The sequence below is a fragment of the Macrobrachium rosenbergii genome, chromosome 58 (genome assembly GCF_040412425.1).
Source record: "Macrobrachium rosenbergii isolate ZJJX-2024 chromosome 58, ASM4041242v1, whole genome shotgun sequence".
NCBI classification, from domain to species: domain Eukaryota; kingdom Metazoa; phylum Arthropoda; class Malacostraca; order Decapoda; family Palaemonidae; genus Macrobrachium; species Macrobrachium rosenbergii.
The window spans coordinates 21,208,598-21,235,298 of NC_089798.1; the positions used below are offsets into that span (position 1 = coordinate 21,208,598).

The following is a 26,701-nucleotide window of genomic DNA, read 5'->3' on the forward strand; positions in this document are numbered from 1 at the left end:
GAAAAACCAGATTGGAAGGACATATTTATGACACGCTGGGATTGGAATTCTCATTCACTGGAGAGTGAGTAGAAACTTAGAAAAACCACTAACCTTTACATACCTGGTTATTTTAGTGATTATTCCTTTGTCATTATTCAACATTTATCTCATGTGTTTGTAAACTGGGTGAACTTTGATTTTTAATGGAGATGGTTCCTTTCTTTGGCAGAATGTTTCAATGGAACCATGGATAAATTGGGGTGGTCACGCACCTGCACAGACATGCGTGTAACATAGCCATAGTAGGAAGTGGTCATTTAAAAAGAAACTGTGACAGAAAGACACTGGGGGTGTTACTAACAGACTTTTTAACTAATGTTGTTACACTTGGAGACTTTGTGGGAAGTAGGAGGTAATTCCCACACATTATGTTCCCTTACAGTGGTTTAGTTTGCTCTTTCTGGGATAAAGCATAATCAGGATTAATGATGTATAACCTTGTTACGATCATAACACATATACTATAAGCTATGCAAGATGGCTCAAGGGTACTGTGTAGGATATAAGGAAATCTCTGTTACTTATCAGGAGGCTAGACCCCCAAGCTGTCCATAACTTGATGTGACACTGCACTGCCCAACATTCAGTACTCAGCTGCCTACGTTTATCTTATATATACTTGGTGAGCATTAAATCATTTATAACTAACTAACTAAATTGGCTTTTTATTCATTTATTTATCACGCATTTATAAATTATTAAGAAAGTTACTCTATCATATTGTCTTGTATATTTTTATACTGCTCTAAGCGGTGTTTAAAGGACTTTTCAGGGGGTTTTGCTGGGTTATCAAGTTTTTTTTACTTTTTGCAAATTTTCTACCCACATAACGGGTCCAGAAACATACCTCTTAAGTAAACAGAGGAGCCACTATACTCGCAGCAATACAAACAACAAACAGCAAACATGACACCAACAAAAAGGCAAGAGGACTTTACCTGAAGAGATAAATACTTAATACTTACCAGAGCAAATCAAGTGAAGCAAATTACTGATCAAATGTACACAAAAGCAATTTATTGAATGGTACATATTAATAATGGGAAAAACAGCAATGATTCTGAGAGGCAGTGCAACACAAAAATCTCTGAAACAGTTGCACGGAGGAATGATTCCCTCCATATCTTCCAGGCTAGTGGATAGTGAGAGTTGGGCATTTGCACTGGGACTATTTTCCTTCGAAAATCTTTCAAGTGGGTGTGACTAGAGCCAAGCATATATACCGTAACCTCCTGCTTTGGTCAGACAATGAAGTTTCAACATAAGTATTTCTCAGTGGATTTTTAGCCAATTATCACATACCCAAGTGATTTGCTAGCCTTAAGGGATATCGCTTTCAACATATCTTTTCCAAGTTCATACATTAAACGTTTGTCATGAAATCATGATCACCTAAAGTTCCTACTCCCTGTTTTTCCTCATTATTACCATTTTCTACTCTGCAATCACAGCTATCAAATGGGTGTATATTTATGTTGATTACTGAGTTTAATTATTTGTTGTACTGACCAGTTTATTTCTGTTGCTGCTTCATTATTATGAATTTACCGACTCTTACGCTGCTGCGGTCATGTTTATGAATTTAGGTCAATTATTGATGTTTGTTAATTCTTGTCACTTGTTGACTTGTACCGAATCTGTTTTGATCATTTGGTTTTTTAGCGTAAATTTCACTACTGACTCATTTGTGTAAATATTGGTGAGCCTAACTCATTTGTACAACTGTATAAACGTTTAAGCTTTATAAATAAATTAGTATTAAGGTTACCACTTTGGTTTTAGTTGGCTCTTTCCTCCTTTGTCTGCCTCAATTTCTGCCAGTCATTCCAGTCCCGATATTTTTATTTTAAAGAACATGATGAACCCAATATGGGTTTATAAAAATAGAAAAATACTTTACATACAAAATGAAGAATTGTATGAAATGCAGAAAAGAAAATCATGATCAAGTTGCATTTTCACAAGATGGATGCTTAGAAAAAAAATAAGTTTTTTAAAACAATGACATCTAGAGTCAGGTATGGTAGAAAAAAAAAATTAAGTATACCTTAGTTTAAACAGACCACTGAGCTGATTAACAGCTCTCCTAGGGCTGGCCCGAAGGATTAGACTTATTTTACGTGGCTAAGAACCAACTGGTTACCTAGCAACAGGACCTACAGCTTATTGTGGGATCCGAACCACATTATACCGAGAAATGAATTTCTGTCACCAGAAATAAATTCCACTAATTCTTCATTGGCTGGCCGGAAAATCGAACGCAGGGCTAGTAGAGTGCTAGCCGAGTACGATACTGACCCATCCAATGAGGAACTTAACAAGGCCACAGATGAAAGATGAAAACAAAATGTTTGGGAACACATAATGAAATGTGAGTATTCCCGCCATTCCTATGTCAGAGAAACAGGAATGTATTCTGACAAACTCCTCTGTGAACTTAGCAGAACTACAAGATTTAATGAAAGAACTGATGCTTACACAATTCATTGTGGGGATAGGTATCACAGAATAAAATTAATTAACTGTAAAATAATGTATAAAAGTAATATATTATGAATAAAATATGAAGAGTTGCAAAAGAGCATGGACAAACTCTGTGCATACAGTGATTAGAAACAAATCCCACTCTAGCTTAGACAGGATCAAAATAGGTTATATTTTACTGGCAATCGACCTTACTAGCAAGGTAAAACAACCAATTTGCATACTATCTCTTTGTCTGACCTGCAAAGTTAATAACCTGGTGAAAAGTGACATACTTTTTTGCCAGTCACTTCTTGCTGAATATCATTCCCAGCCCTGTTCTAGTACAGCAAATACTTGTTAGTCATTTGTATATCCACTGCATAGGTATTTTCTTGTTATATGTTTGATCTTGGTAAATTTCAGTTTGAAGTACTACTAAACAGATCACAATTGATACATAAACAAGAACTCATTTCAGTGAAATAAACCATCATCCAAGAAACCATTTTCATCAAATATATCACCACTGAAATGTTCTTATGATAAGCTATTCTTTTTATGGAGCCTAAAGTGGCATGAGGGGGTCTTCATCTTCTCATCCTCAGCTCTTTCTACCTGAACTCATAGTAGGTCTAGGTCTCCATCTTTATCTTTTTTTCTACGAATCCCTTGGCCTTGCATGAGCTTCTCCCTGTAAGGGCATAGATGTGAAACAAGTTCTCTACTTTCTTCTCTGTCCTATGCTATCTTTCTGCCTCAATTCCTACTAGATCTGGGTCTTCATCTATCCACTTTCTCCACAATTTACAGGAGTCTGCCCTGTTACTTCCATATCTTCTAGTTTTCTTACCAATTGTTCTCCATCCATTCTCATCACATTTCCACACCATCATGTATTAACTTGTTATAACCCTTAAACGCCGAGCCTCTATTTACAAAAGTGTCTGTCGTATGCAGGCGGCGATCGAGAGTTAGCGCCGAAGTGGAAAAAAGTTTTTTTAAAATCACAGCACGCTTAGTTTTTAAGATTAAGAGTTCATTTTTGGCTCCGTTTTTTCTCACTGCCTGAAGTTTAGTATGCAACCATCAGAAATGAAAAAAAAAATCATTATCATATATAAATATTGGAATATATGACAACACAAAAAAAAATTTCATATATAATTGTATACAAATCGCGCTGTGAGCAAAATGGTTAAAGATAATGAGTTATTTTATTTTTTTCGTTGTATTGTACACTAAATTGCGATGATTTTGGTATATAACAAATTGTAAAACGATCCAAGCAACACAGAGAAAATATTATCACAAAATGATGCATGAATTCGTAAGACATCTGTGACTGAAAAAAACAAGTTTTTTCTAAAATTCACCATAAATCGAAATATTGTGCTAGAGACTTCCTGTTTGTTGCAAAATGAAGGTAACTGATTGAATATTACTAGACTGTAAGTGTTTTAGCTTACAATTGCAGTTTTTGACCATTTCTGTTGAGTTAAAGTTGACCAAAGGTCGAATTTGTTCTATTTATTGTGATTTATATGAAAATCTTTCAAAACTGATAAAAGCTACAGCCATGAGTTATTTTTTGTTGTATTCTACATGATATTGCACACATTTTCATGTATAACACTTTATGTAAGGCCTAATATAAAATGGTGCGAAAATTACGACAAGGTGACTAAAGAAATTCTGAGATTTTCAGCCGAGTTACCAAGCATGGATGTAACGAAAAAGTTTTTTTCAAAAATTCATCATTAATCGAAATATTGTGCTAGAGACTTCCTGTTTATTGCAAAATGAAGGTAAATGATTGAATGTTACTAGAATGTAAGAGTTTTAGCTTACAATTGCATTTTTCGACCATTTCGGTCGAGTCAAAGTTGACCGAAGATTGAAATTTTAAGCACATCGTGATTTATATGAAAATATTTCAAAACTGATAAAAGCTACAACCATGAGTTATTTTTTTTTGTATTCTACATGAAATTGTGCACATTTTCATATGTAAAACTTTATGTAACGGCTAATATAAAATGGTGCAAACATTACGACAGGGTGACGAAAGAATTTCTGAGATTTTTGGCCGAGTTACCGCGAGCGGACGTAAGGAAAAAGTTTAAAAAAACAATTCACCATAAATTGAAATATTGTGCCAGAGACTTCCAATTTATTGCAAAATGAATTTAAATGATTGAATATTACGAGAAGGTAAGAGTTTTAGCTTACAATTGAGTTTTTCGACCATTTCGGTCGAGTCAAAGTTGACCGAAGGTTGAAATTTTGGCACATCATGATTTATATGAAAATATTTCAAAACTGATAAAAGCTACAACCATGGGTTGTTTTTTGTTGTATTTTACATGAAATTGTGCACATTTTCATATATAAAGCATTATGTAACAGCTAATATAAAACGGTGCAAAAATTACGACAAAGTGACAGAAGAATTTCTGAGATTTTCGGCCGAGTTAGCGAGCGGACGTAAGGAAAAAACTTTTTCAAAAATTCACCATAAATTGAAATATTGTGCTAGAGACTTCCAATTTGTTGTAAAATGAAGGTAAATGATTGAATATTACTAGAATGTAAGAGTTTTAGCTTACAATTGCGTTTTTCGACCATTTCGGTCAAGTCAAAGTTGACGAAGGTTGAAATTTTGGCACTTATCATGATTTATATGAAAATATTTCAAAACTTATAAAAGCTACAACCATGGGTTGCTTTTTGTTGTATTCTACATGAAATTGCACACATTTTCATATATAAAACTTTATGTAACGGCTAATATAAAACGGTACAAAAATTATGACAAAGTGACGAAAGAATTTCTGAGATGCATCGCTGATGCTCTGTAGTGTGAGAAGAAAGAAATTCGCGCATGCGCGGCTGGGTAACACTTGTAAACAAAACAACAGTGTGATCCGTGAACTCCCAGCATCTCTCAAGGTGCGTGATTTAAAATCTTTCGCAAACTAGGCCTATAACTATTTTTCCGTGAATATTTAAAAAAACTTGTTGTAGTCGACGTACCGTACGTCCACTCGGCAACCAACAGACAATTTTAGTCGGCGTACAATACGTCCAGTCGGCGTTTAAGGGTTAAATAACATAATTGTCAATGGTGAGTTCTGTATTCCTGTACAGTACAATTTATCTTTGTGAGACATTTTCTATAGCATCCAAAGTGAAGTTTGCAACATGCTTCAGACGAAGTAAGCTCAATGTAAAATTACGATCCTTCAAAGAAAAAACTTAACTACGAATACTTGAATGAATCAGTCTGCCACAGAAAGTATATCTAGTGGTATGCAATTTTGTCTGTGACTTGCTTCACTACAGAAGTTTAGTTATAAGTTAAAAATTACAACTTAACAAAATATCCTTCAACCAAACATCTATTAATGTACAGCCACAGTGTCCACATCCACGCATACATAAGGGGAAACCCATGCAGCAATAACCTCAACTTAAAGGAATGTTACATTCTAAAGAAAATGCTGATGTAGAGTAATGTGTTGTAATCTGTAGTGATTTATGTACATTTTATACAATAAAAGAAATGGCACATAATGCAGAGCCAAAAATCAAAAGATGGTACAAGCAAATTAAAATAAGCCTAACAAAAATTGGTTAAAAACTCTCATCAAACAATGCAAAGGAAATCCAAATGCAAAAAATAAAATAAAGTGGAAGAATCCACCAGCAGGGCAGTGTTGCATGTCATTTTCCTACTTTTTTGGCTTTTGCAAAATAATAAGTTCATTCATAAGAATGCAATAACAACAAAAAGGACAAAGTTATCTCCAAAATATATTTTCAGAAATTTAACTTACATGCAAGAGTATCTGGGATCAAAATCCTAATGCACGAACTCTGAAGACCAAAATTTTAACATTAAAATGATTCATTCATACCTGTCCTTGGGAAATGGGTCCAGCAGCTGGAGCAATAGTTGTAGTTAATACTGGTACATCAGTTATCTGCTTCATTCTCTGGTTATCAATCCTTAGAGGAGCATTGTCATAATCACCAGAGCCAGCAAACTGTTAATTTAAAAAGCTGCTATAATAATTATGTTGCTAAAAAAATTGAAGTATTGACGATACTATAATGTAAAACTTTATGTATGGGAGTGCAGTAACATAAAAATTACAATAAGAAATGTTCATTTACAATTTGTAATCCACCTATATTAAATTTTACCAATAAGATTTTCAAGGTAAAATGCAGGAGTGCTCTGTCATTTAGCTAAAATGAAAGGTTTGCCATATTAACAGAATCTAAAGGAATATCTGCTTACATGAGATCCATCCTCTGGGTTTACATGCAGGGGTCGAGGATTAGGGGGAGGCACTGCATAGTTGGCATTGTCGCCCAAAGCATCAGTAGTACTATCGAGCTTAGGGTGAGACCACATATGAGGAGGAACATAAACCCCAACAGAGGCTTGACACTGAGACGTAGGAGATGGAGATGATGTAATTAAGGGTGTTGGTGTAAATGAACTAGGACCATGAGTACAGTAGCCAGGATGTGTTCCTGAAGGATTAGGACTTAAGTGGGATGGATGGCTGGAGTTCCCTCGATTATGAAAAGAAGATTGGAAGAGGTCACCACGTCGTTTAGTGCTCTGCAGATTAAACATGTTTTTAAAATTGGATTCAATAGTAACAGAATATCATCGACTATGAAAAGAATGGCACAAAAGACAACCTTATAAATGCTTTAGTAAAGTATACGCCATTTTCAGGATAAATTAGTTTTATTATTATGACTAAGTGCAGAAATAATCCAACAGATTGTACATTAACAAAACATACACTTTCAAACTTTACTATACTTCAGGGAATCTGTAATCCTTACAAAGTTTATAAATATATTAATGTATCTGAAAAAATCCATGCTATACAGTAATGGAATCGTAAATACTATGTACTAAACTACAGTGAAATTACTTTCAGAATTATATACTGTACATGATAAAATTTAAGTAAAAACTGTAGCTTTACTTATGATGATGTGGAAAATGGTAGGATTTGGATGTCAGATGAAAACTCTGAAGCATGGTACAGTAACTGATGACTGACAAAGATTACAATCATCGACAATATTTCTAATTTAGATTTTTTCTTTGTGGAATTAGAAGTAAAATGAGCTCTCGCCCCTCTCTTCTATCTTGTGTGCTTACTGCCTGAATTCTTATCCAGTTTGGTTTGCATCTATGCTCTCTTTCCATGATTTCCAAGACCTTTCTACCAATCTTTGGTCCTCTCATCATATTTCCTGTACTACAGTAAATCCTCAATTTAGTGCATACTGATTTCAGCACAAAATCATGGTTTGTTATTCCATTTAGCATAATACTATCCCAAATTCTTTTTTAATACTGATAGGGTGTTCACTATCTAAAAAAAATTTATGATTCGCTAACATTCATGAGTTAAGCAAAGAGAAAAATTCCAAAGTTTCACAAAATCCAGAGAGTGCTTGCAAACTTTCCATGCACATATATTTTTAAGGATGAAGAGGTGGCTAGCTATTGTTTAGAGGCAATCCTCTGCAAGTTTGAATTTTCACTAATCCAAAACTCCTCAGTCCTCATGGTGAAGGATTAGTGAAGGTGTACCTGTGTAGCATTAACAACATACACAACACAAAGACGAAAAAATACACATATACTGTCATTTACATGAAAGCAAGACTGAAAATATTGAAATTCTGGTTATGGAACAAAAAACAAAAGCTACCAAAGATGATTGTATGTTCACATAACCACAATTTCCTGAACAACCAGCTGCTAATTAGACCAAATAATGAAAAACAACACCAAAAAACAGAGCAAAACCACTGATAATCATTCACCTAAACAGGAGGGCAAATAAAGTAATTTGAGTAAGGGTGTGGCAAGTGCTGGTACTAAGTGGATAATCACAATTTATTAAAGAGATAAACTATCACCAAGTCAACTATCACACTTCCAACTGAGAAAAATACTAATCTGACATCTTTAATGTAAGTGAAACTGCTATCTTTTGATGACTCTTTACTGAAGTCCTGTCTTTCAGAAAAACTTTCATTTCCATTGAGAATGATTTGATGCTGAAAGTAAAAATGACAGAGACAGCAATATATAGTAAAACAAATCTGCAAAAGGGCTGCAATCTGTTAACAAAACAATGAACATAAACATAAGAAGTGAGACATTTAACCATGGGACAACTCAAGAGAACCATATGCTTGTAGTAACCCTCCAGGGAATATAATAGATAATCTTTTAAAAGCTACGTCGTAGTTTCTGGGATTTGTACAGAAGCACAAATATGGGTTTATGAACTCAACCACAATTCTAAAAACAGACTCTCTAAAACCCGAAATATTTATTTTTCGAGAAATGTACCCATTTGCAAAAGGTCACACAGTACAACTATACTTATAATAATGATTATTAAATAAAAATTGTTTTGCTTACTATATCCAGTTACAGTACACTGAATATATTATCATATTGTTATCGTATTACAGAATATAAACATTACGATCATACACCTTTTGCCTTTGTTGTTGTTTACATCCTCAAAATCTCAGCTGACTGAGTACTATCAACATCTCCATTGCCATTGCCATTACTTGCTAAATGAAGCACAATTCAGAGATACTTTTCTTGTAAATGAATAAAGTTGGGTTTAAAACTTAAAAATTTTGAAAGAAGTAAATGTGTAATTTCACCAGTTTCGGACATTGCTTTTGCCTATTCCAAAACATTTTGCAGCCTGCTCATTATTTATTTTATTCAGCCAAGGCTGAAACCTGCAGTTTTATTGTAATGGTATTTTTCTTAAGACCTCCATTGCATGGAGGATGAATAAAAATGTATTTCACTTTTACTCATGGAAGTCACCATTGAGAACCAGCAAGTTTTAAAAAGTTGAGAACTTTAACACAACTCTTAATTAGCGATCAACAGTTATGGTAAATAATGTTGGCAATCAGCTGTTTCTTAATTCAACTGTTTATCTCAGCACAGGTTTACAATCCTTCATCTGAAATTCTAAAAACCAAAACTTTTTAGTGGAGGATGGAGCATCATCATAAGAGAGAGAGAGAGAGAGAGAGAGAGAGAGAGAGAGAGAGAGAGAGAGAGAGAGAGAGAGAGAGAGAGAGAGAGAGAGAGAGAGAGACTGACTCTGGTTAGGTTATTGCATCAACAGCTATCCATTCACAAAAGTCAGATAATACTTGTATTGAGAATAATGATACTGTATTATTAAAACTGTTGTTTTACTTACTGTATCCAATCATAATGCATGTAATACTGTCATATTATTATTATTGTATAAAATATGAACATAGTGATCATGTACCATTTGCATTCTGGTTCTGTTTACATTCTTAAAACCAATGGCTGAGTGTGTTTAACTGATATCATCACTGTCATCAATTGCTGGAAGGAGCTTAATTCCAAGATATGTTTCTTTCATAATTTATCAAGACTGAGTTTAAACAAATGTATTAAATTAAATGAAGCAGAAGTAAGATTTTGCCAGTTCCAGATGTTGTTTTTGCATTCTCCAGAATCTTTTGCAGCCTGCTAATTAAATATTTATTTCTTCAGCCACAGCTACAACTTACAGCTTAAATTTAGTGGCATACTTTTTTAACACTTTCTTCTCCATTGCATGAAGGATGGATAAAAATTTATTTAAGTTCTAATTATGAAAATAACCATTGAAAAATACCAAATTAAAAAGTAATTTGTATTTTTCCTAACATACAAAGCTACAATTTAATATATATGGAGTAATTCTGGTCACTTGTGACCTGGATCGACCTACCCTCGTCCACTGTAAGAGTTAGCCCATATGCAGCTATGCTCTTCCTCCTAGAAGGAGGAAAATATTTAATGAGAGGGTAAATTTACCTACTATATGAAAGTGTAGGTTTGTATGTCAGGAAAAATACAAATTACTTTTTAATTTGGTATTTGTTCCGACTCGTATAAGAAACTGCACTTTCATATGTATGGAGCCTCACCTGAAGGCAGGAGGATGATATCTCTCTCAGGTAACCATGTGGGAGTGTTCCTACCAGGTACTCCAAGTGCACTCAAAGGACGTATGCTGTGTGTACCATACTCACCACGAGCCTCATGATGTTTCCGATGACACCTTACCCCTCTAGATGGAGCTCCCGTGGGGCTCTACGTTGTCATATGACCTGCTGTGTTGCCACTAATAGGCCCAAGGTGAAGGTATCTAAGGACTTGTGTGCTATATCCTTGAGGTAGAAAGAGGTGAATGTTGTCTGCCTTATCCAGACCCCTGCCTGGAGGACCTCGCCAACAGAGTGGCTTTTCTCAAATGCCACAGATGGTCCTATCCCTCTGGTGTCATGACCCCTGACTATGGTTGGACAAGGATCTTCGCTACTGTCCAACTGATGTGCCCTCATGACCACCTCTCTCACCCAGGAGATGGTATTCCTTGAAATTTCTCTCTTCTCCTGTACTGTACTTAAGAAGTCTCCGACAGGTCAGTCTGTGGGGGGCTGTATGTTTGAAGTAGGCTTTCAGATTTCTCACTGGGGATAGCAACATCTTGTCCTTTTTGGCCCTTACGAAGTCCTTCAATTAAGGGATGTAAAAACTACTGAACCTAGGGTCTTGTGTGCTGGAGTTCTGGGCCTTCGCCAAGAACTCTGCAAGGAAGGTGACATGGAAAGAGGCTCCTCTTGATGCTGGAAGAGAAGGAACTCCACCACATCCCTCAAAGATGTTTAAAGAGGATGGAGATCCCTCCCACCGCAACAACGAAGGCATACCTTCCATTCTCCTTGGTACAGACTGCGGGAAGAGGGCCTGAGGAGATTGGAGATGACCTCTTCAACTTCTGAAAAGCCTTTCTTTCTAAGGAGTTGCTGGATGGCCTCCACCTGTGAAGATGGAGGGAAGCCACTACCTGCTGACACCACCTGTTGTGTTCAAGCTTCAGAAGGGTGGGAGTGGGGAAAGTTGCCTTGGTATGTCCACTAGCAGGTGGAGGAGCTCTTTATACCATTCCACTTGGGGCTATTTTGGAGCTAAAAGTGTCATTCTTAGACCTTGGATATGAACAACCTGTTGATGACCTTCCCCTCATTGGCTGAATGGGGGGGGAAGACATACGTGTCTGGGTTGTCCCATGGGGGCTGGAGGGCATCCTTCACAATGGCTCTTTGATCAGGAACTGGAGAACAATACGGATTAACTTCTTGTTCCTCGCTGTGGTGAACGTGGTGAACAGGTCCAATGTGGGGAACTCCCACAACATGAGCAACCTGTCCGCTACATCCTTTTCCAACGACCATCCTGTCCCCACTATTCGATCTGCTCTGCTTAGCTGGTTCACCACAACATTCTTCCTGGGGATACCTGGCTGCCAGCAGCAGTCCCCTTGTCTCTCACCACTTGTACATTTCCACTGCTAAGCTGTTCAAGTCGTGGGAAATTGTGCCTCATTTGTTTGCACATGTAACCACCGAGATTTTGTCGCTCATGACAACCGTGGACTTTCCTTGGAAGAGATCTTGGAAGTGTTGGAGTGCCAGCCAGACTGCTTGCATCTCCAAGATATTGATGATGCTGCTCCTCGTCCCGTGCCCCTAAAATGCACGTTGTTCAGGTGGGTGCCTCAACACCATTGGAATGTGTCTTGAGTATATACCAGCATCTCCTGGGGGTAGATGACTTAGCTGTACCCCTTACAAGTGGTTTTCTGGGTCCCTCCACCACTGTAGATCCTCCAATACTTTTCTTGTCACTCTCATATCCTTCATCCTGGCCTGTGAGTGTCTTTCCCCCATCTCATTCATTTTCCATTGCAGAGAACAAATACAAGTCATACCCCTGGGTACCAAGTTCCCCAAAGACACCAGGTGACCCAGCAGGACTTGCTACTTTTCACTGGTTGGTGGTGGTTAGACAGGAAGGATACAGGTATGTGAACCTCTGTTTTGGTACTAGGTCTGACTTTGTGGGGTTCATCAGGATTCTCAAGTCTAGCAAAGATCCAGAATCTCGTCTGTGGCCTTTGAGGCTTTCTCCACCATTCTGACACCAATTTGCACACTAAGGTGGAAACCTGGGGGGCTGTCGCAAGGCCAAAGCAGAGGGCCCTGAATTGGTATGTGATTTTCTGGGAGGCACCGCAGGAACTTCCTAAAGGAGGGGTATATCGGGATGTGGACTTTTGCATCTTGGTCTAAAGAGACCATGAAGCCTCATTCTCTGATCGACGCCAAACCTGACTGCACTGTCTCCACTTTGATTGGTGTCAGTTGCACGAAGCTGTTCAGGGTCGACAGATCTATGATGGGTCTCCATCCACCTGATGCTTTCTCCACCAGTAAGAGGCAGCTGCACAAGCCCAGTGTGTTGTCCTCTACTGCTTCTACCACCGCCTTCTATAGCATGCCTCCGATCTCTTGCTGTCGGGCGCTCCCCTTGGGCAAGTTGGTCCGGTGAGAGGGGAACTCGATAAGTTCTGGTGTCAAAGGCGGTTTTTGCTTGAAGGGGAGAACATATCCCTTCATGAGGGTTTGGACTGTCCACTCCTCCACTCCGCACTGCTGCCACACCACCCATTTGTTCCCCAGACAGTCACCCAACTTTGGCGGGTCTGGGATTGAGAGTCTCCAGGTCTCATCTAGAACCTCCTCTCTTCCCCATCCTGCTCTGTCTTCTGGGTCGAACAGGGTATGGGGCAGAAAAGGCCTAGCTGCCTTCTTCCAGTGCTTTCCTTCAAGGGGCTGCGTGGCCCTGTTGCCAAAATTGGGGAGGAAACAACAGTCTCACCGAGAGCAGGAGTCTACTCTGGCCCGCAGGCCCAGTGGACCACCCTCCTGGGACCAACCTGAGCGACACTGAGGAGAGGGAGTCCTTAGCTGTTTCTCTCTTCCCTGTCACAACTTAGCTCAATACCTCTGGCGGGAGGCAGGCAGACACATCCATGAGGGGGCTATTTCTCAGACTCGGCCAACTATCAACCGAGATCTGTTTCTGAGCCACTGACAAGAGCGCATCCCCCCCACCCCCTTCCGGATGACTTTAGCCCAAGTGTGGGCCACATACTTGGTCAGGTAGGATAAGGCCTTACCTGAAGGGGCCATGTATTCTTTCATGGCATGCCAATTTGCAGGTGGTACGCCCTTCATTTCTCTTATCCATACACCCTGGCACCTATTTGGACAAATGGCCCTCAACTACCTTCCTAACATCACCTCCTGGTTCATTATTTCCCTACTAGTGGACTTTGTGCCAACCTGTTGGAGGCTACACAGTGGGACATTGCCTGAAAGCCATCAGACTGACAAGCTTATAATCCCAGGAAGGGCACCGGCCTCCTCTGGTACGTAATATTTGGCCTGGTGGGGAAACGGCAGAGGAAGCAATTTCTGAGACCTGGAGAAGGCTAAGGAACCCTCCTCTCCTCCTATTAAGCTGTCCATCTCTTTCATAATACTTGTCACCAGCAGGGACCAAGAAAGCTGTACTGTTTGTTTGTTCAATTCCCGCGGCCGGCTGATGAAGAGTTAGAGGAATTTATTTCTGGTGATAGAAATTCATTTCTCGCTATAATGTGGTTCGGATTCCACAATAAGCTGTAGGTCCTGTTGCTAAGTAACCAAATGGTTCTTAGCCACGTAAAATAAGTCTAATCCTTTGGGCCAGCCCTAGGAGAGCTGTTAATCAGCTCAGTGGTCTGGTAAAACTAAGGTATACTTACTTACTTGGCCTCTGGTAGACTATTGGCCATGTGCTCCAAGTACGAGAAGCAGGGGTATTCCTCAGGTGTCATGTCATCAGGTTCCACTTGGTCCATCTTCCTACAGACCCAAAGGATGAAGTCTGAAAAAACCCTCTCCTCATCCACAACTTTCAAGAGGGAGGATTCTCCCACTTCTTCCAGGACTGCTGCTCCTCCTGTGGTAGCAGGTCTCAGGGAATGCTGGTCTCTATCCCATTCTGCTGGGTGGGTGTCTGGTAACACCTATCAGGGGGAGGCTGTGGAGTACCTGGTTCTTCCTATGCTGTCCTGTCCTGATGATTGGTACCTGGAATGATAGGGAGATGCGTGGCCCTTGCTCTACTGCAGCTGTCCTTCAAGCAGGATCCTTCCTGAGACCTGCCCCCTTAACCCTTAAACGCCTACTGGACGTATCATACGTCGACCAAAATTGTCTGTTGGGTGTCAAGTGGACGCATCTGCACGCTGACTACAAAAAATTTCAACCTTCGGTCAACTTTGACTAACCGAAATGGTCGAAACCCAATTGTAAGCTAAAACTCTTACATTCTAGTAATATTCAATCATGCACCTTCATTTTGCAACAAATTGGAAGTCTCTAGCACAATATTTTGATTTATGGTGAATTTTTGAAAAAACTTTTTCTTACGCCTCTTGCTGTAACTTGGCCGAAAATTTCAAAATTCTTTCGTCATTCTGTCGTAATTTTTGCACTGTTCTATATTAGCCGTTACATAAAGTTTTATATATGAAAATGTGCACAATTTCATGTAAAATACAGCAAAATACAACCCATGGTTGTAGCTTTATCAGTTTGGAAATATTTTCATATAAACCACGATAACTGCCAAAATTTCAACCTTCGGTCAACTTTGACTTCGACCGAAATGGTAAAAAAAAGCAATTGTAAGCTAAAACTCTTACATTCTAGTAATATTCAATCATTTACCTTCATTTTGCAACCAATTGGAAGTCTCTAGCACAATATTTTGATTTATGGTGAATTTTTGAGAAAAACTTTTTCCTTACGTCCGCGCCAGAAATTCTTTCGTCACGTTGTCGTAATGTTTGCACCGTTTTATATTAGTCGTTACATAAAGTTTCATATATGGAAATGTGCGCAATTTCATGTAGAATACAACAGAAAATAACTCATGGTTGTAGCTTTTATCAGTTTTGAAATATTTTCATATAAATCACGATAACTACCAAAATTTCAACCTTCGGTCAACTTTAACTCGACCGAAATGATAAAAACGCAATTATAAGCTAAAACTCTTACATTCTAGTAATATTCAATCATGTACCTTCATTTTGCAACAAACTGGAAGTCTCTAGCACAATATTTCGATTTATGGTGAATTTCTGAAAAAAAAAAAAAACTTTTTCCTTTCGCTCATGCGCTGCTGTAACTCGCCAAACATCTCAGAAATTCTTTTCACATGTTGTCGTAATGTTTGCATCGTTTACATTAGTCGTTACATAAACTTTTATATATGAAAATGTGCGCAATTTCATGTAGAATACAACAGAAAATAGCTCATGGTTGTAGCTTTCATCAGTTTTGAAATATTTTCACATAAATCACGATAACTGCCAAAATTTCAACCTTCGGTCAACTTTAACTCGACCGAAATGGTCAAAAAACGCAATTGTAAGCTAAAATTCTTACATTCTAGTAATATTCAATCATTTACCATCATTTTGCAATAAATTGGAAGTCTCTAGCACAATATTTTGATTTATGGTGAATTTTTGAAAAAAACATTTTCCTTACATCTGCGCGGTAACTCGGCCAAACATCTCAGAAATTCTTTCGTCACGTTGTCGTAATATTTGCACTGCTTTATATTAGTCGTTACATAAAGTTTTATATATAAAAATGTGCACAATTTCATGTACAATACAACAGAAAATAACTCATGGTTGTAGCTTTTATCAGTTTTGAAATATTTTCATATAAATCACGATAAATAGAAAAAATTTGACTTTCGGTCAACTTTAACTCGACCAAAATGGTCGAAAACTGCAATTGTAAGCTAAAACACTTACAATCTAGTAATATTCAATCAATTAGCTTCATTTTTCAACAAACAGGCAGTCTCTAGCACAATATTTCGATTTATGGTGAATTTTTGAAAAAAATTTTTTACGTCCGCGCATTACGAATTCATGCATCATTTTGTGATAATATTTTCTCTGTGTTGCTTTGATCGTTTTACAATTTGTTATATACCAAAATCATCGCAATTTAGTGTACAATACAAAGAAAAACAAAATAACCCGTTAGCTTTAACCGTTTTGCTCACAGAGCGATTTGTATAAAATTATATATGAAAAATTTTTTTTGCGCTGTCATATATTTAAATATTTATATATGATAATGATATCTTTTTCATTTCTGATGGTTGCATACTGAACTTCAGGCAATGACAAAAAAAGGACCTAAAATGAACTCTTAATCTTAAAAACTAAGCGTGCTGTGATTTTTTGAAAAAAACTTTTTTTCCACTTCGGCGCTAACTCACCGAACGCTGCCGGCAAACGGGAGACGTTTTTGTAAATAGAGGCTTGGTGTTTAAGGGTTAATGAGAGTGGTGACATCTCTTTGATTTCTCACCGGCTTCCCGTATTGGTGAACAGTGCCAAGAGTGGTGTGAGGAGGAGTTGAGCTCTACTCTGTCTCGCTTCTGCCTTGAGGAGGGGAGCCTTTACAGCCTGCTTCCCGAGCCAAATTGGGAACTCCTCCTGGCGGTGTGCTGGGATGAACTGCTCCTGTGGTGGCACCAGTGTTCCTGGTATTCATGGGGGATAGGTACCACAAGCCCCCGCACAAATAGCTAAAATTTGCGAATGCTTAACACCCCCCAAAATTCTTATAACTACATATTTAAATAGGTCAGACACCAAAAAACTACCTGTAAAACCATTTATAACTGCTTATTTAATGGTTCAAACATAACCCTACACCAAATATACCTTAAACTATCATCTTAAAACATTTTAATATCATTTCAAAGTCATCTTATAACATTTCCCTTAAAAATATATGGCTTACAGCTAAGTGTGAAAGCTAAACTCAAAAGTATTCCCTACATTCAATCAGAGCCATTTTCTCTCATAGAGTGTTGAGGCTTTCCAATTTTCTTTTTACAGAACAGGGGAAACACTAGGAATTCACAAGTTCAGTATGTACTTAATTACACTGAACAAAAATACATTTCATGATATTATGCTGTGCTTACTATAATATTAACATCTGAAAATTAGTAAATCATGTTCCCATAAAAAATGCATTTAGTCATGAAAATGACAACAAAATACACTACATTCAATCAGAACCATTTTCTCTCATAGAGCACCGAGGCTGTCCCATTTCTTTTTACAGAACAGCAGGAAACACTAGAATTCTCAACTTCAGTACAGTACAGTATGTAATTAAATACATAAAATCAAATACATTTTATGATATTATGCTGTGTTTACATTAAAATTATCTGAAAATTAGTAAATCAAGTTTTTATAAAAACAAAAAGTGTATTTAGTCATGAAAATAACATCAAAATACACTAATTAGTGAATATTTCGAGATGAAAATGCCCGCCAGCTGCCAAGTTTTCACAAATAATTTGAGAATAAGTTCCTAAGAAAAATCCACAAATTGGTGAAGCTGCGAATTACGAGACTGCGAATAGCGGGGGTTGACTATAGTGGGACGCACTCACCCTTCTCGAGCGGCTCTTTCTGCGTGATGACCTTTGTCTGCTGGAAGTCAGTCCCGGACGGTCTCTCTCACGTCTCTTTGAAGAAGGTCCCGCCACCGTCAATGGTCTGGACGGAGAGGTTTGACTCTCCTGAGTGGGATCTCTCTTCTGCATGGCTTCTTGAATGGAGAGTCAGCTCTTCCACCCTCTGGTACTTGATCAATTGGGAAGGGCTGTAGGGCGACTATGGCCTGCCCTTCTTGCTGGTCCCCGTGCTCACCATCTATGACTTGGTTGCACTGCTGTCCCGTACCTCTTCCTTTAGGAACTGCAAAAGGGCCTTCAAGACTTGTTCTGGTTTATTCTTGTCTGTGGACTTAGCAGGAGGAAAAAGGCCCTTACCAGGTGTCATGGGGAATGGAGAAGGAGTTTGCTGGAGAAAAGACGAGGGGGAAGGGAGGACTGGAGAAGGTTCTCTGGAGATGGGGGTGGTCTTCCCTTTTTTTTTCTCATACTTTCCCCACTGAGGCAATTGCCATGCCTGACACTCCGCGTGGGAACATTCACAACCCCTGCATGAGATACAAAACGAATGGGAGTCTACTTCTAATGGAAACATGAACCACTGCAGGGCTTATCTATGCCTGGACAAAGACATACTTCGGGCTTCCTGTTTTCTTCCATTACCGGGGGAAGAAAGAGAAGATAGCACATGAACTCTAGGTATGGTGTGGGTTCACAAGCATGTACGACCACGTGGGAACAAACATTCACTATTTCCAACACTGGGAATTTTCTCTCAAAGAGAGAAAAAACTTCCCAACTACGTTATTTACATGGGTATGGATGGAATACTGTCCAAAAAGAAACAACACTTATTTGACACACTATTCTCTTCACTCAGAGAGAAAGCCACACATGAATCATGGCTTCCACGTTAGAGCATGCCACTTCTTTGTCCAGCACCAAGGGACAAAACAACACACTAAAAACACAGATAATAAAATGATATATTCTATAGAAGTAAAGGTGTAAACCAGGTGTGGCATACATGGCCAGATGACAACTAGGCACAAAGAACAATGGACAAAGGTAGGTCAATCCAGGTCATACATGACCCAGGTCTAGCATTAGGATTTTGTTTTTCAGAGACGATTCAGTAACAGCTGAAGCAAGGTAAGTGCAAATTACTCCATACATACGAAAGTGCAGGTTCATGTACACGTCGGAACAATAACCAAGTTTTTCGCAAGCTGTGAAATGTAACAGAACTCTTAATAAATGTGTGTTAGTTACAATTACTAACATTGGCAAACAGCTGTTTCTCGATTCAGTTGTTTATGTCAGTACGTGTTATTATTTATGACAGTGTTTTCCACACAATAGTAAGTGGTTGTTAATAATATTCTTATATAAGCCAAAAGTTTGGTAAGCAAGGTTGGATGTGATGATGCTTTGCATTTCACTTACAGAACATTTGCTTCAAGACTTATCAATTAGTTAAAAGCTAACTTACATATATACATTATCAATGAAATCTACCGAAACTAAGACCGGCATAGGAAGCCTAGCCTAGTATAATGTACCTAAAAAGAAACTTGCATATTAAGCATAGTCTCAAGTAATCTATCAAAAGTGCATCTCACTACATATACACAATAATATATGAGATGAAATCATGTTTTGGGATAAGATTTTATGGATCACATGATAAACAAGGTCTATGATACATGAGTACATACACAAATTATGATATTTTTCGATGGTGCATATTTTTGAGTTTTACGGAATGTGTTTGTTGGGAATAAAATGTGCTTGTTTATTTATGGAGGAGCCTTCAGTTCCAAAATTTAAAAAAACCCAAAACTGAAACACAGCTGGCACCAAGGGCTTTGGATAAGAGATTGTGAACTTGCAGTCTATATAAAAGTCATGGATTTATGGTAACAAATATTTTTCACCCAGTTCAATTTAGCTAACTGTACTATCTACAAATTTAGCTAACTGTACTATCTAGAAATTATTAATATTTTTCTGACCTTCACTCTCAAACCTGTCACAGTGATCTGTCCCTGAGTAGGAAGGTTCTACACTTAATTCACAAGTTATTCTTGCAGAAAAATATCAGGAAGTTAATTTTGGTGGTATGTACTGTATTCACAAAGGGAGATATCTGCAAACCATTTAGCACAATGGGTCACTCAAACACAATACCGAACAGAACTGAACCTTTCCCATGCATGGTCAAAGAGAATTAAAGAAACTCTACCGTTTTGGTGTAGTTTTAATAATAAAATAAAATGTTATACATTACAGTGTCAGCTTTCACATGGATAAGTAAGAAGTCAAATCTATGCTGCTTCTAACACGAACCATGGATTCCTTTCAGAAGGTTAACTGTAGCAATGTTATGATGATTATTTGGTCCTCTTCATGTTGAGGCACCTAATTTAAAATGAAGTAACCTAGTTTCTGAGATTTGAATGATGATGATGATGATGATGACCATAATTAAAATCTATCAAAAACTTCTCGGCTTTTGTAACTTACGTGTTTTGTTAAAATCTTGAAGCAACTCTTCCATGTAATAATTAGAAGATATTTTCTTCTAATTCAATACAATACCTACTTCTTCATTATTTCAGATCATTTCTGAATAATCGGAAAGTGCACAAGAGAGATAATAACAACTGAAAATTCTTAAGGGAATTTTTGCCTTACTGAATGCTCAGTGCAGTTTACCTTGACAAAATATAAGTTTGACCACAAAATATAAAATAAAATAAAATAGAAATAAAAAAATAAAAACAAAATAAAACAGAAATAAAAAAAAATAAAAACAGAAATTTTCAAAAATTATGCTACATTTACGATTCTAATTTCACTCAGTACAAAACACCTGTTAAATATTGACCAAAAAATAAAATAAAATAAAATAGAAATAAAAATACAAAAGCAAAATAAAATAGAAATAAAAACCATACTTAATGGGGCAACATGTGCCTTCAATTTGGGGCTCATTCTCATAAACTTTTCATTATGCTACATTTATGATTTTAATTTCACTCAGTACTTGCAAAACACCTTGTTAAATGTTTCATCTAGTTTAATTAACTTGACCATATTTTAAGCAGTTCTCCATCACCACAACATGACATGAGTAAAAGTAAAATTCGAGCTATGTTCATTGCATGGACACAAGAGCTGTCAGCCATCCTAATGGAACAACAGACAGGCAAAAGTTCACAAACAAAATTAGAGAAGTAGGCAAGACATAGAGTTATAAAATAAAAAAATGGATCTCCAAGATTTCTTGTTTTTCTCTTTCCTATTACATGGAAATAACAACATTCTTGGACATACTAAAAAAATTCTAAGTAACAATGGCACAAACATACAAGGACCAGCATTGCTATAAAAAATGGAAAAATACTAAGATGTGTGTATCAAAGAATCTTCTCCTTGACTACAGAACTTCTCATTTTTATTATTCTCAATACAAGGAAAACTAACAAAAAGAATAATTTTCAACATGCTTTACAGAGGCCTGAAAAACACCAGACTAGCCCGTGTGGTTGCATGGGAAGATTAACCTACTGTATTACATGACGATGCAGCCATGCAAATGTGCACTTTTATACAGGATTTCATTCAAAATTAAATCAGAATACAAAATGCTTTTGTCAACCAGCAATTAAGGAAAACAAGAAAAAATATATAAAAATGAAGCTGAAGGTAATAGGATTCACCAAAATTTACCTCAACACAATATCAGTTTTGATGAAAGATTAAGTTCGGAAATTTAATCAAGTTAGTTGACCTGAAATTAGAAGACTGTGACAGTAGCATTGTGGTAAATGGGCAATCAAATCTGAGTGTGAAAGTAAACTGCAAATATTATATTACTCTAATTTTGACTAAAAATCATTTCAATACTTAGTAGATTGTAATAAAAATATTTAGTAAGTAAGTGACCAACATTTAGTATATAATTATCAACATTTAGTACATATAAAAAATATTTAGCACAGTGATCACATTAGTAAGTAGTGCACAATATCCATCCATCCACTAGGATTGGGTAAAGGAAATTTCTCTGGGTATGCAACTTACTCAATAATGGTTAAGACAAAATACAAGACGCAATAAAAACTAAGGCAATCAACATTTTGTATTACTAATTTTACAAAATCTCAGAATTATGCAGACAATACTGACCTGAGAGGATCTTGCAGGTAAGGGTGGTGGAGAATCCAGGACAGCCTGATCTTCAAGGTGTTCTGGCCAACGGTCACTAGAGTGACCTGAGCTTGTGCTTGAGAGAGTTCCCGTGTAGTCAAAAGTTCTTTCATAATCAACAGTTCGATCATAATCTCCCATATTGTTGTTCTGTCAGGAAATAAAAATGATCAAAATGTTTAATTTTTTCCTATTTTTTTTTTTTTTGATACAAAAAATGTACTGTGAAAACTAGATTATAATTCGATATGGAGCTACATGATAACCACCGTGGGCATTCCTGGCACTCCATAGGATATGTCCTATACTGAGGCTTGCATACAAGGGGGTGGGGAAGGTAGTGATTCCTGTCTCTGGCCAGTCTTGATTCGTTGTCGGTAGTCGTGTCCAAGGGTGTTCTGTCGCTCGTGTCTCCCTTCAGATTTTCACAGATGTCCTGTGGTTTCCTTGAAGAAGGGAGAATGAAGTCTGTGTTCTTCTGTGTATTTAATGTAGGCTGTTGTTGATTAATACTCACAGCATCTGCTACTTGCAATCTGTGTCATAACCTGACGCTAGAAGAATTATTAGACTTCGCAGAGATCGTGCACAGAGAAGCCTGGTTCCACAGATTGAAAATAACAGAAGCTGTGAGTATAAATCACCAATGGCCTATGTTAAACCTACAGAGGAACATGGACTACATCCTCCCTTCTTCAAGGAAACCACAGGACATTTGTGAGAAGGGAGACACGAGCAACAGAACTCCCCTGGACACGACTACCGACAACACGGCAAATCAAAATTATTGGCCAGAGATGGGGATCACACCCTCGGGTGCAAGCCTCAGCAAAGGACATGGCCTATGGAGCGGCCAGTGAAAGAATGAGACCCGCCGACTAACAGAAATTCAGTATCCCAATGAAGCCATAACTGAAATTCAAACATCAGCATAGAGCAATAAAAACTCATTTCGATTTATAATCCAATCCTGCTGAAGCTGCCGAGAGGTGGTGAAACTGTATGCCGACTAGAAAAAAAAAAAAGTAACGAAAAGCATTCCAAATTATTTTTCCTTATTCCTGACAAGCTTGCCAGAAGAGAAAAATAATTATAGACTGATTCAAAGTCCTGATAAGATGACAGTATCTGCAAACAATGCCATTAACTACATACATACATACATATATATAAAAATATATATATATATATATATATATATATATATATATATATATATATATATATATATATATATATATATATATATATTTATATATAACAAGACTTCAACAAGACTTTTATTACAACTGGGTGGTATCTAGTGGAGATGTTTAATCACTTAAAGTTACAAGCTTTCTAGGACTTGACAATGAAGACTGTTAGTCCTGGAAAGCTTGAAACTTCTACTGATTAAATATCTGTGCTAGATACCATCCAGTTTTAATGGGGTCCTGTTAGTACTTGTATTAATACACAGAACAATATCCTGTATATATGTATATATATATATGTATATATAAGTATATGTATGTGTGTATATGTGTATATATATGTATATGTATGTATGTATATGTATATATATATATATATATATATAGTAGAACCTATAGTCCTCGACCGCATATATATAATATATATATATAATACAGTAGAACCTTTCCTCGACCGTACTAGAACTCTCATGTTGAGTAAATTTGAGTAAATTTTTGAGCTCAAAACAACAAACCGAATCCGACCGATGAATCATATGATGTTTGTAGAAAAAAATTTCGGGTGGCTGCTGCTAGTTGGTGTTGTTGGTGGCATTCTTCCCATGCGTATTTAAAAGCATTTCAAGCCAACATACACTGCTGCTGCTGTTGTTTGGAGAAGTACACCTTTTACAGGTATATAAATTTTTTGGGGCTTTCTGCACTGAATTTTCATCCAATCATGGGTCCCAATATGTTAGGGTATCATAATATTTACTGAAAGATGTTTTACAGTGATTCTGTACACTATTCCAGTAGACTCTGTATGAAATTTACCATAAATACTCAATGTAAACAATGTTTATGTAATTAGTACAGTGGTACACCACCAGGGTGGCGCTGTGGTTTGTTTACATCTGCTCATGCCACAAGCTGCCGAGTTCTGATGTAATTTAGGAAATTTTTCTTAATTTTATGATAACAGACATACAGTAATTCAGCTTATAAATACTGTATTATTAATTTACTGTGATAATCAGGCTTGTTTTTCAATGTTATCATTATTAACAACAGTTTTCGTGTGTGCCCGTTACAGTACATTCTGGTAGTGCCTATAGGCTACCTAGCCTAGCCTATGGCGCTCAGTCTACCATCGGTAATACGGCTGCAATGGTCGTAGGCCAATTTTTTTTTTATACAGTATGCATTTAAAAATGTAAAAAGTGCTTCTGATACAGTAAGTTATTCAACTCTGAACTTATTTAATGTAATCTGTGTAATGTTTTGTATAAAAAGGCAAGGTTGGGGTAATGACTGGTGGCCAGGAATGGATTAATCCATTTTCAGTTATTTCTTATGGGAGAAATTAATTCAGGATTCGACTAAATTGAATCTTGACGCTTCTTCTGGAAACGACTTAGCGTTGAGGACCGGGTTCTACTGTATATATGTATATATATATATATATATAGTATATATATATATATTATATATATATATATATATACACACACTAACCCCCTATAATATATATATATATATATATTATATAGACCAGCCGCTGCCCCTAATAGCTCAAATATATGATAGAAGGTGCAACCATGAGTTATGTAAGAAATAACTGAAAATGGATTAATATATTCCTGGCCACCAGTCATTACCAGACCAACCTTAGCTCAAATCCTGATAGAAGGTGCAAAACATTATATAAGAAATAACTGAAAATGGATAATCCATTCCTGGCCATATATATATATATATATATATATATATATATATATATATATATATATATATATATATATATATATATATATATATATATATATATATATATATATATACACAGTGAACCCCGTATTCGCAGGGGATGCGTTCCTGACCCCCACCCCCGTGAATAGCTCAAATCCTGATAAAAGGTGCAACATGAATTATTTTTTGTTGTATTCTACATGAAATTGCACACATTTTGATATATAAAACTTTATGTAACAGCTAATAGAAAATGGTGCAAAAATTGCGACAAAGTGACTAAAGAATTTCTGAGATTTTTAGCAGAGTTAGCGCGCGCGGACATAGGGAAATGTTTTTTTTTTAAATTCACCATAAATCGAAATATTGTGCTAGAGACTTCTCGTTTGTTGCAAAATGAAGGTAAATGATTGAATATTACTAGAATGTAAGAGTTTTAGCTTACAATTGCATTTTTCGACCATTTCGGCCGAGTCAAAGTTGACTGAAGGTTGAAATTTAGGCACTTATCATGATTTATATCAGGGGTGTCAAACATATGGCCCGTGGGCCGGTATGAACTGCTGATGAATGTGCGCGCGTACACACAAACAAAAAACAAACATGCAAACACACACACACACCTCACAATACAGTATTTTTATCTATTTGTCAAATTTTTTTCTATTTATTATTTCTTTATTTATTCACCTACTTATCTATTCATTCATTCATCTACTTATATATTTTTTAATTCGTTTTTTATTTATTTATCTATTTATTTACCAATTTATTTATTCATTTTAGCGCTTTGCAGCCAAGTTTAGATCAAAACTTAGTTTCCACCAATCACATCGCTAGATAGCTTCACTCACTGACACCTTGAGCTGGCGGCAGGGTTGCCATGTGCACCATAATTATGGTACATGTATCATAAATGAGGGTCTTTGTTCGTATCATGTATCATACTGCCTGTACCATGTAGCATAATCTCAACATCTCTCTAAAAAAAAAAAAAAAAATCGAACTGCGTTCTGTGATTCGAGTGTAGTCTGATCTTTTCTGTACGCGATCCCTGTTCCATACACGCACGAGTTTATCAACGATTACCCCAACAGGAGCTGTTACTGCTGCTGCTGCTGCTGCACATAACTTGGGCAGTCTGGTAGTCACTTCTTTCACGCAAGCATCTTATCTTGCATGGTCCGAGAAATTCGACTGACACCCCCATTACCAAAATGTCTTTGTCAAAAAGAAGAAAAGTGGACACAGCGTGCAGAGTTTTCCAGGAAAAATGGACTCAGTATTATTTATTCACAGAGGTGAATACAAAACCAGTGTGCTTGGTATGTAATCAACAAGTTTCAGTGCTCAAAGAATATAATATTTGGCGCCACTATGAGACTCATCATGAAGAAAAGTATCACCATTTGCAAGGACAACTAAGAAAAGAGAAGATAAACGAATTATTAACTGGTCTGAAGAAACAGCAGTCTGCATTTACTCGCAGCCGTGAGGTCAGTGATGCAGCAGTGAAAGCTAGCTACCTTATTGCTAACGAGTT

General features: G+C 37.0%; 1 protein-coding gene across 5 annotated transcripts in view; it reads right to left on the reverse strand.

The window, feature by feature from the left end:
* The window catches only part of LOC136837308 (signal-induced proliferation-associated 1-like protein 1), a 338,251-nt gene that overhangs the window by 56,880 nt on the left and 254,670 nt on the right, over positions 1-26,701 (reverse strand). For 4 of the 5 annotated variants that reach the window (XM_067102054.1, XM_067102052.1, XM_067102051.1 and 1 more), the window contains 3 exons: positions 22,214-22,384; positions 6,812-7,141; positions 6,426-6,554 (listed from right to left, as the gene is read on the reverse strand). In XM_067102054.1, the coding sequence (XP_066958155.1) occupies positions 6,426-6,554; positions 6,812-7,141; positions 22,214-22,384 (630 nt within the window). The remainder of the gene's footprint in view (positions 1-6,425; positions 6,555-6,811; positions 7,142-22,213; positions 22,385-26,701) is intronic. The other variant, XM_067102053.1, reaches the window with a different exon arrangement.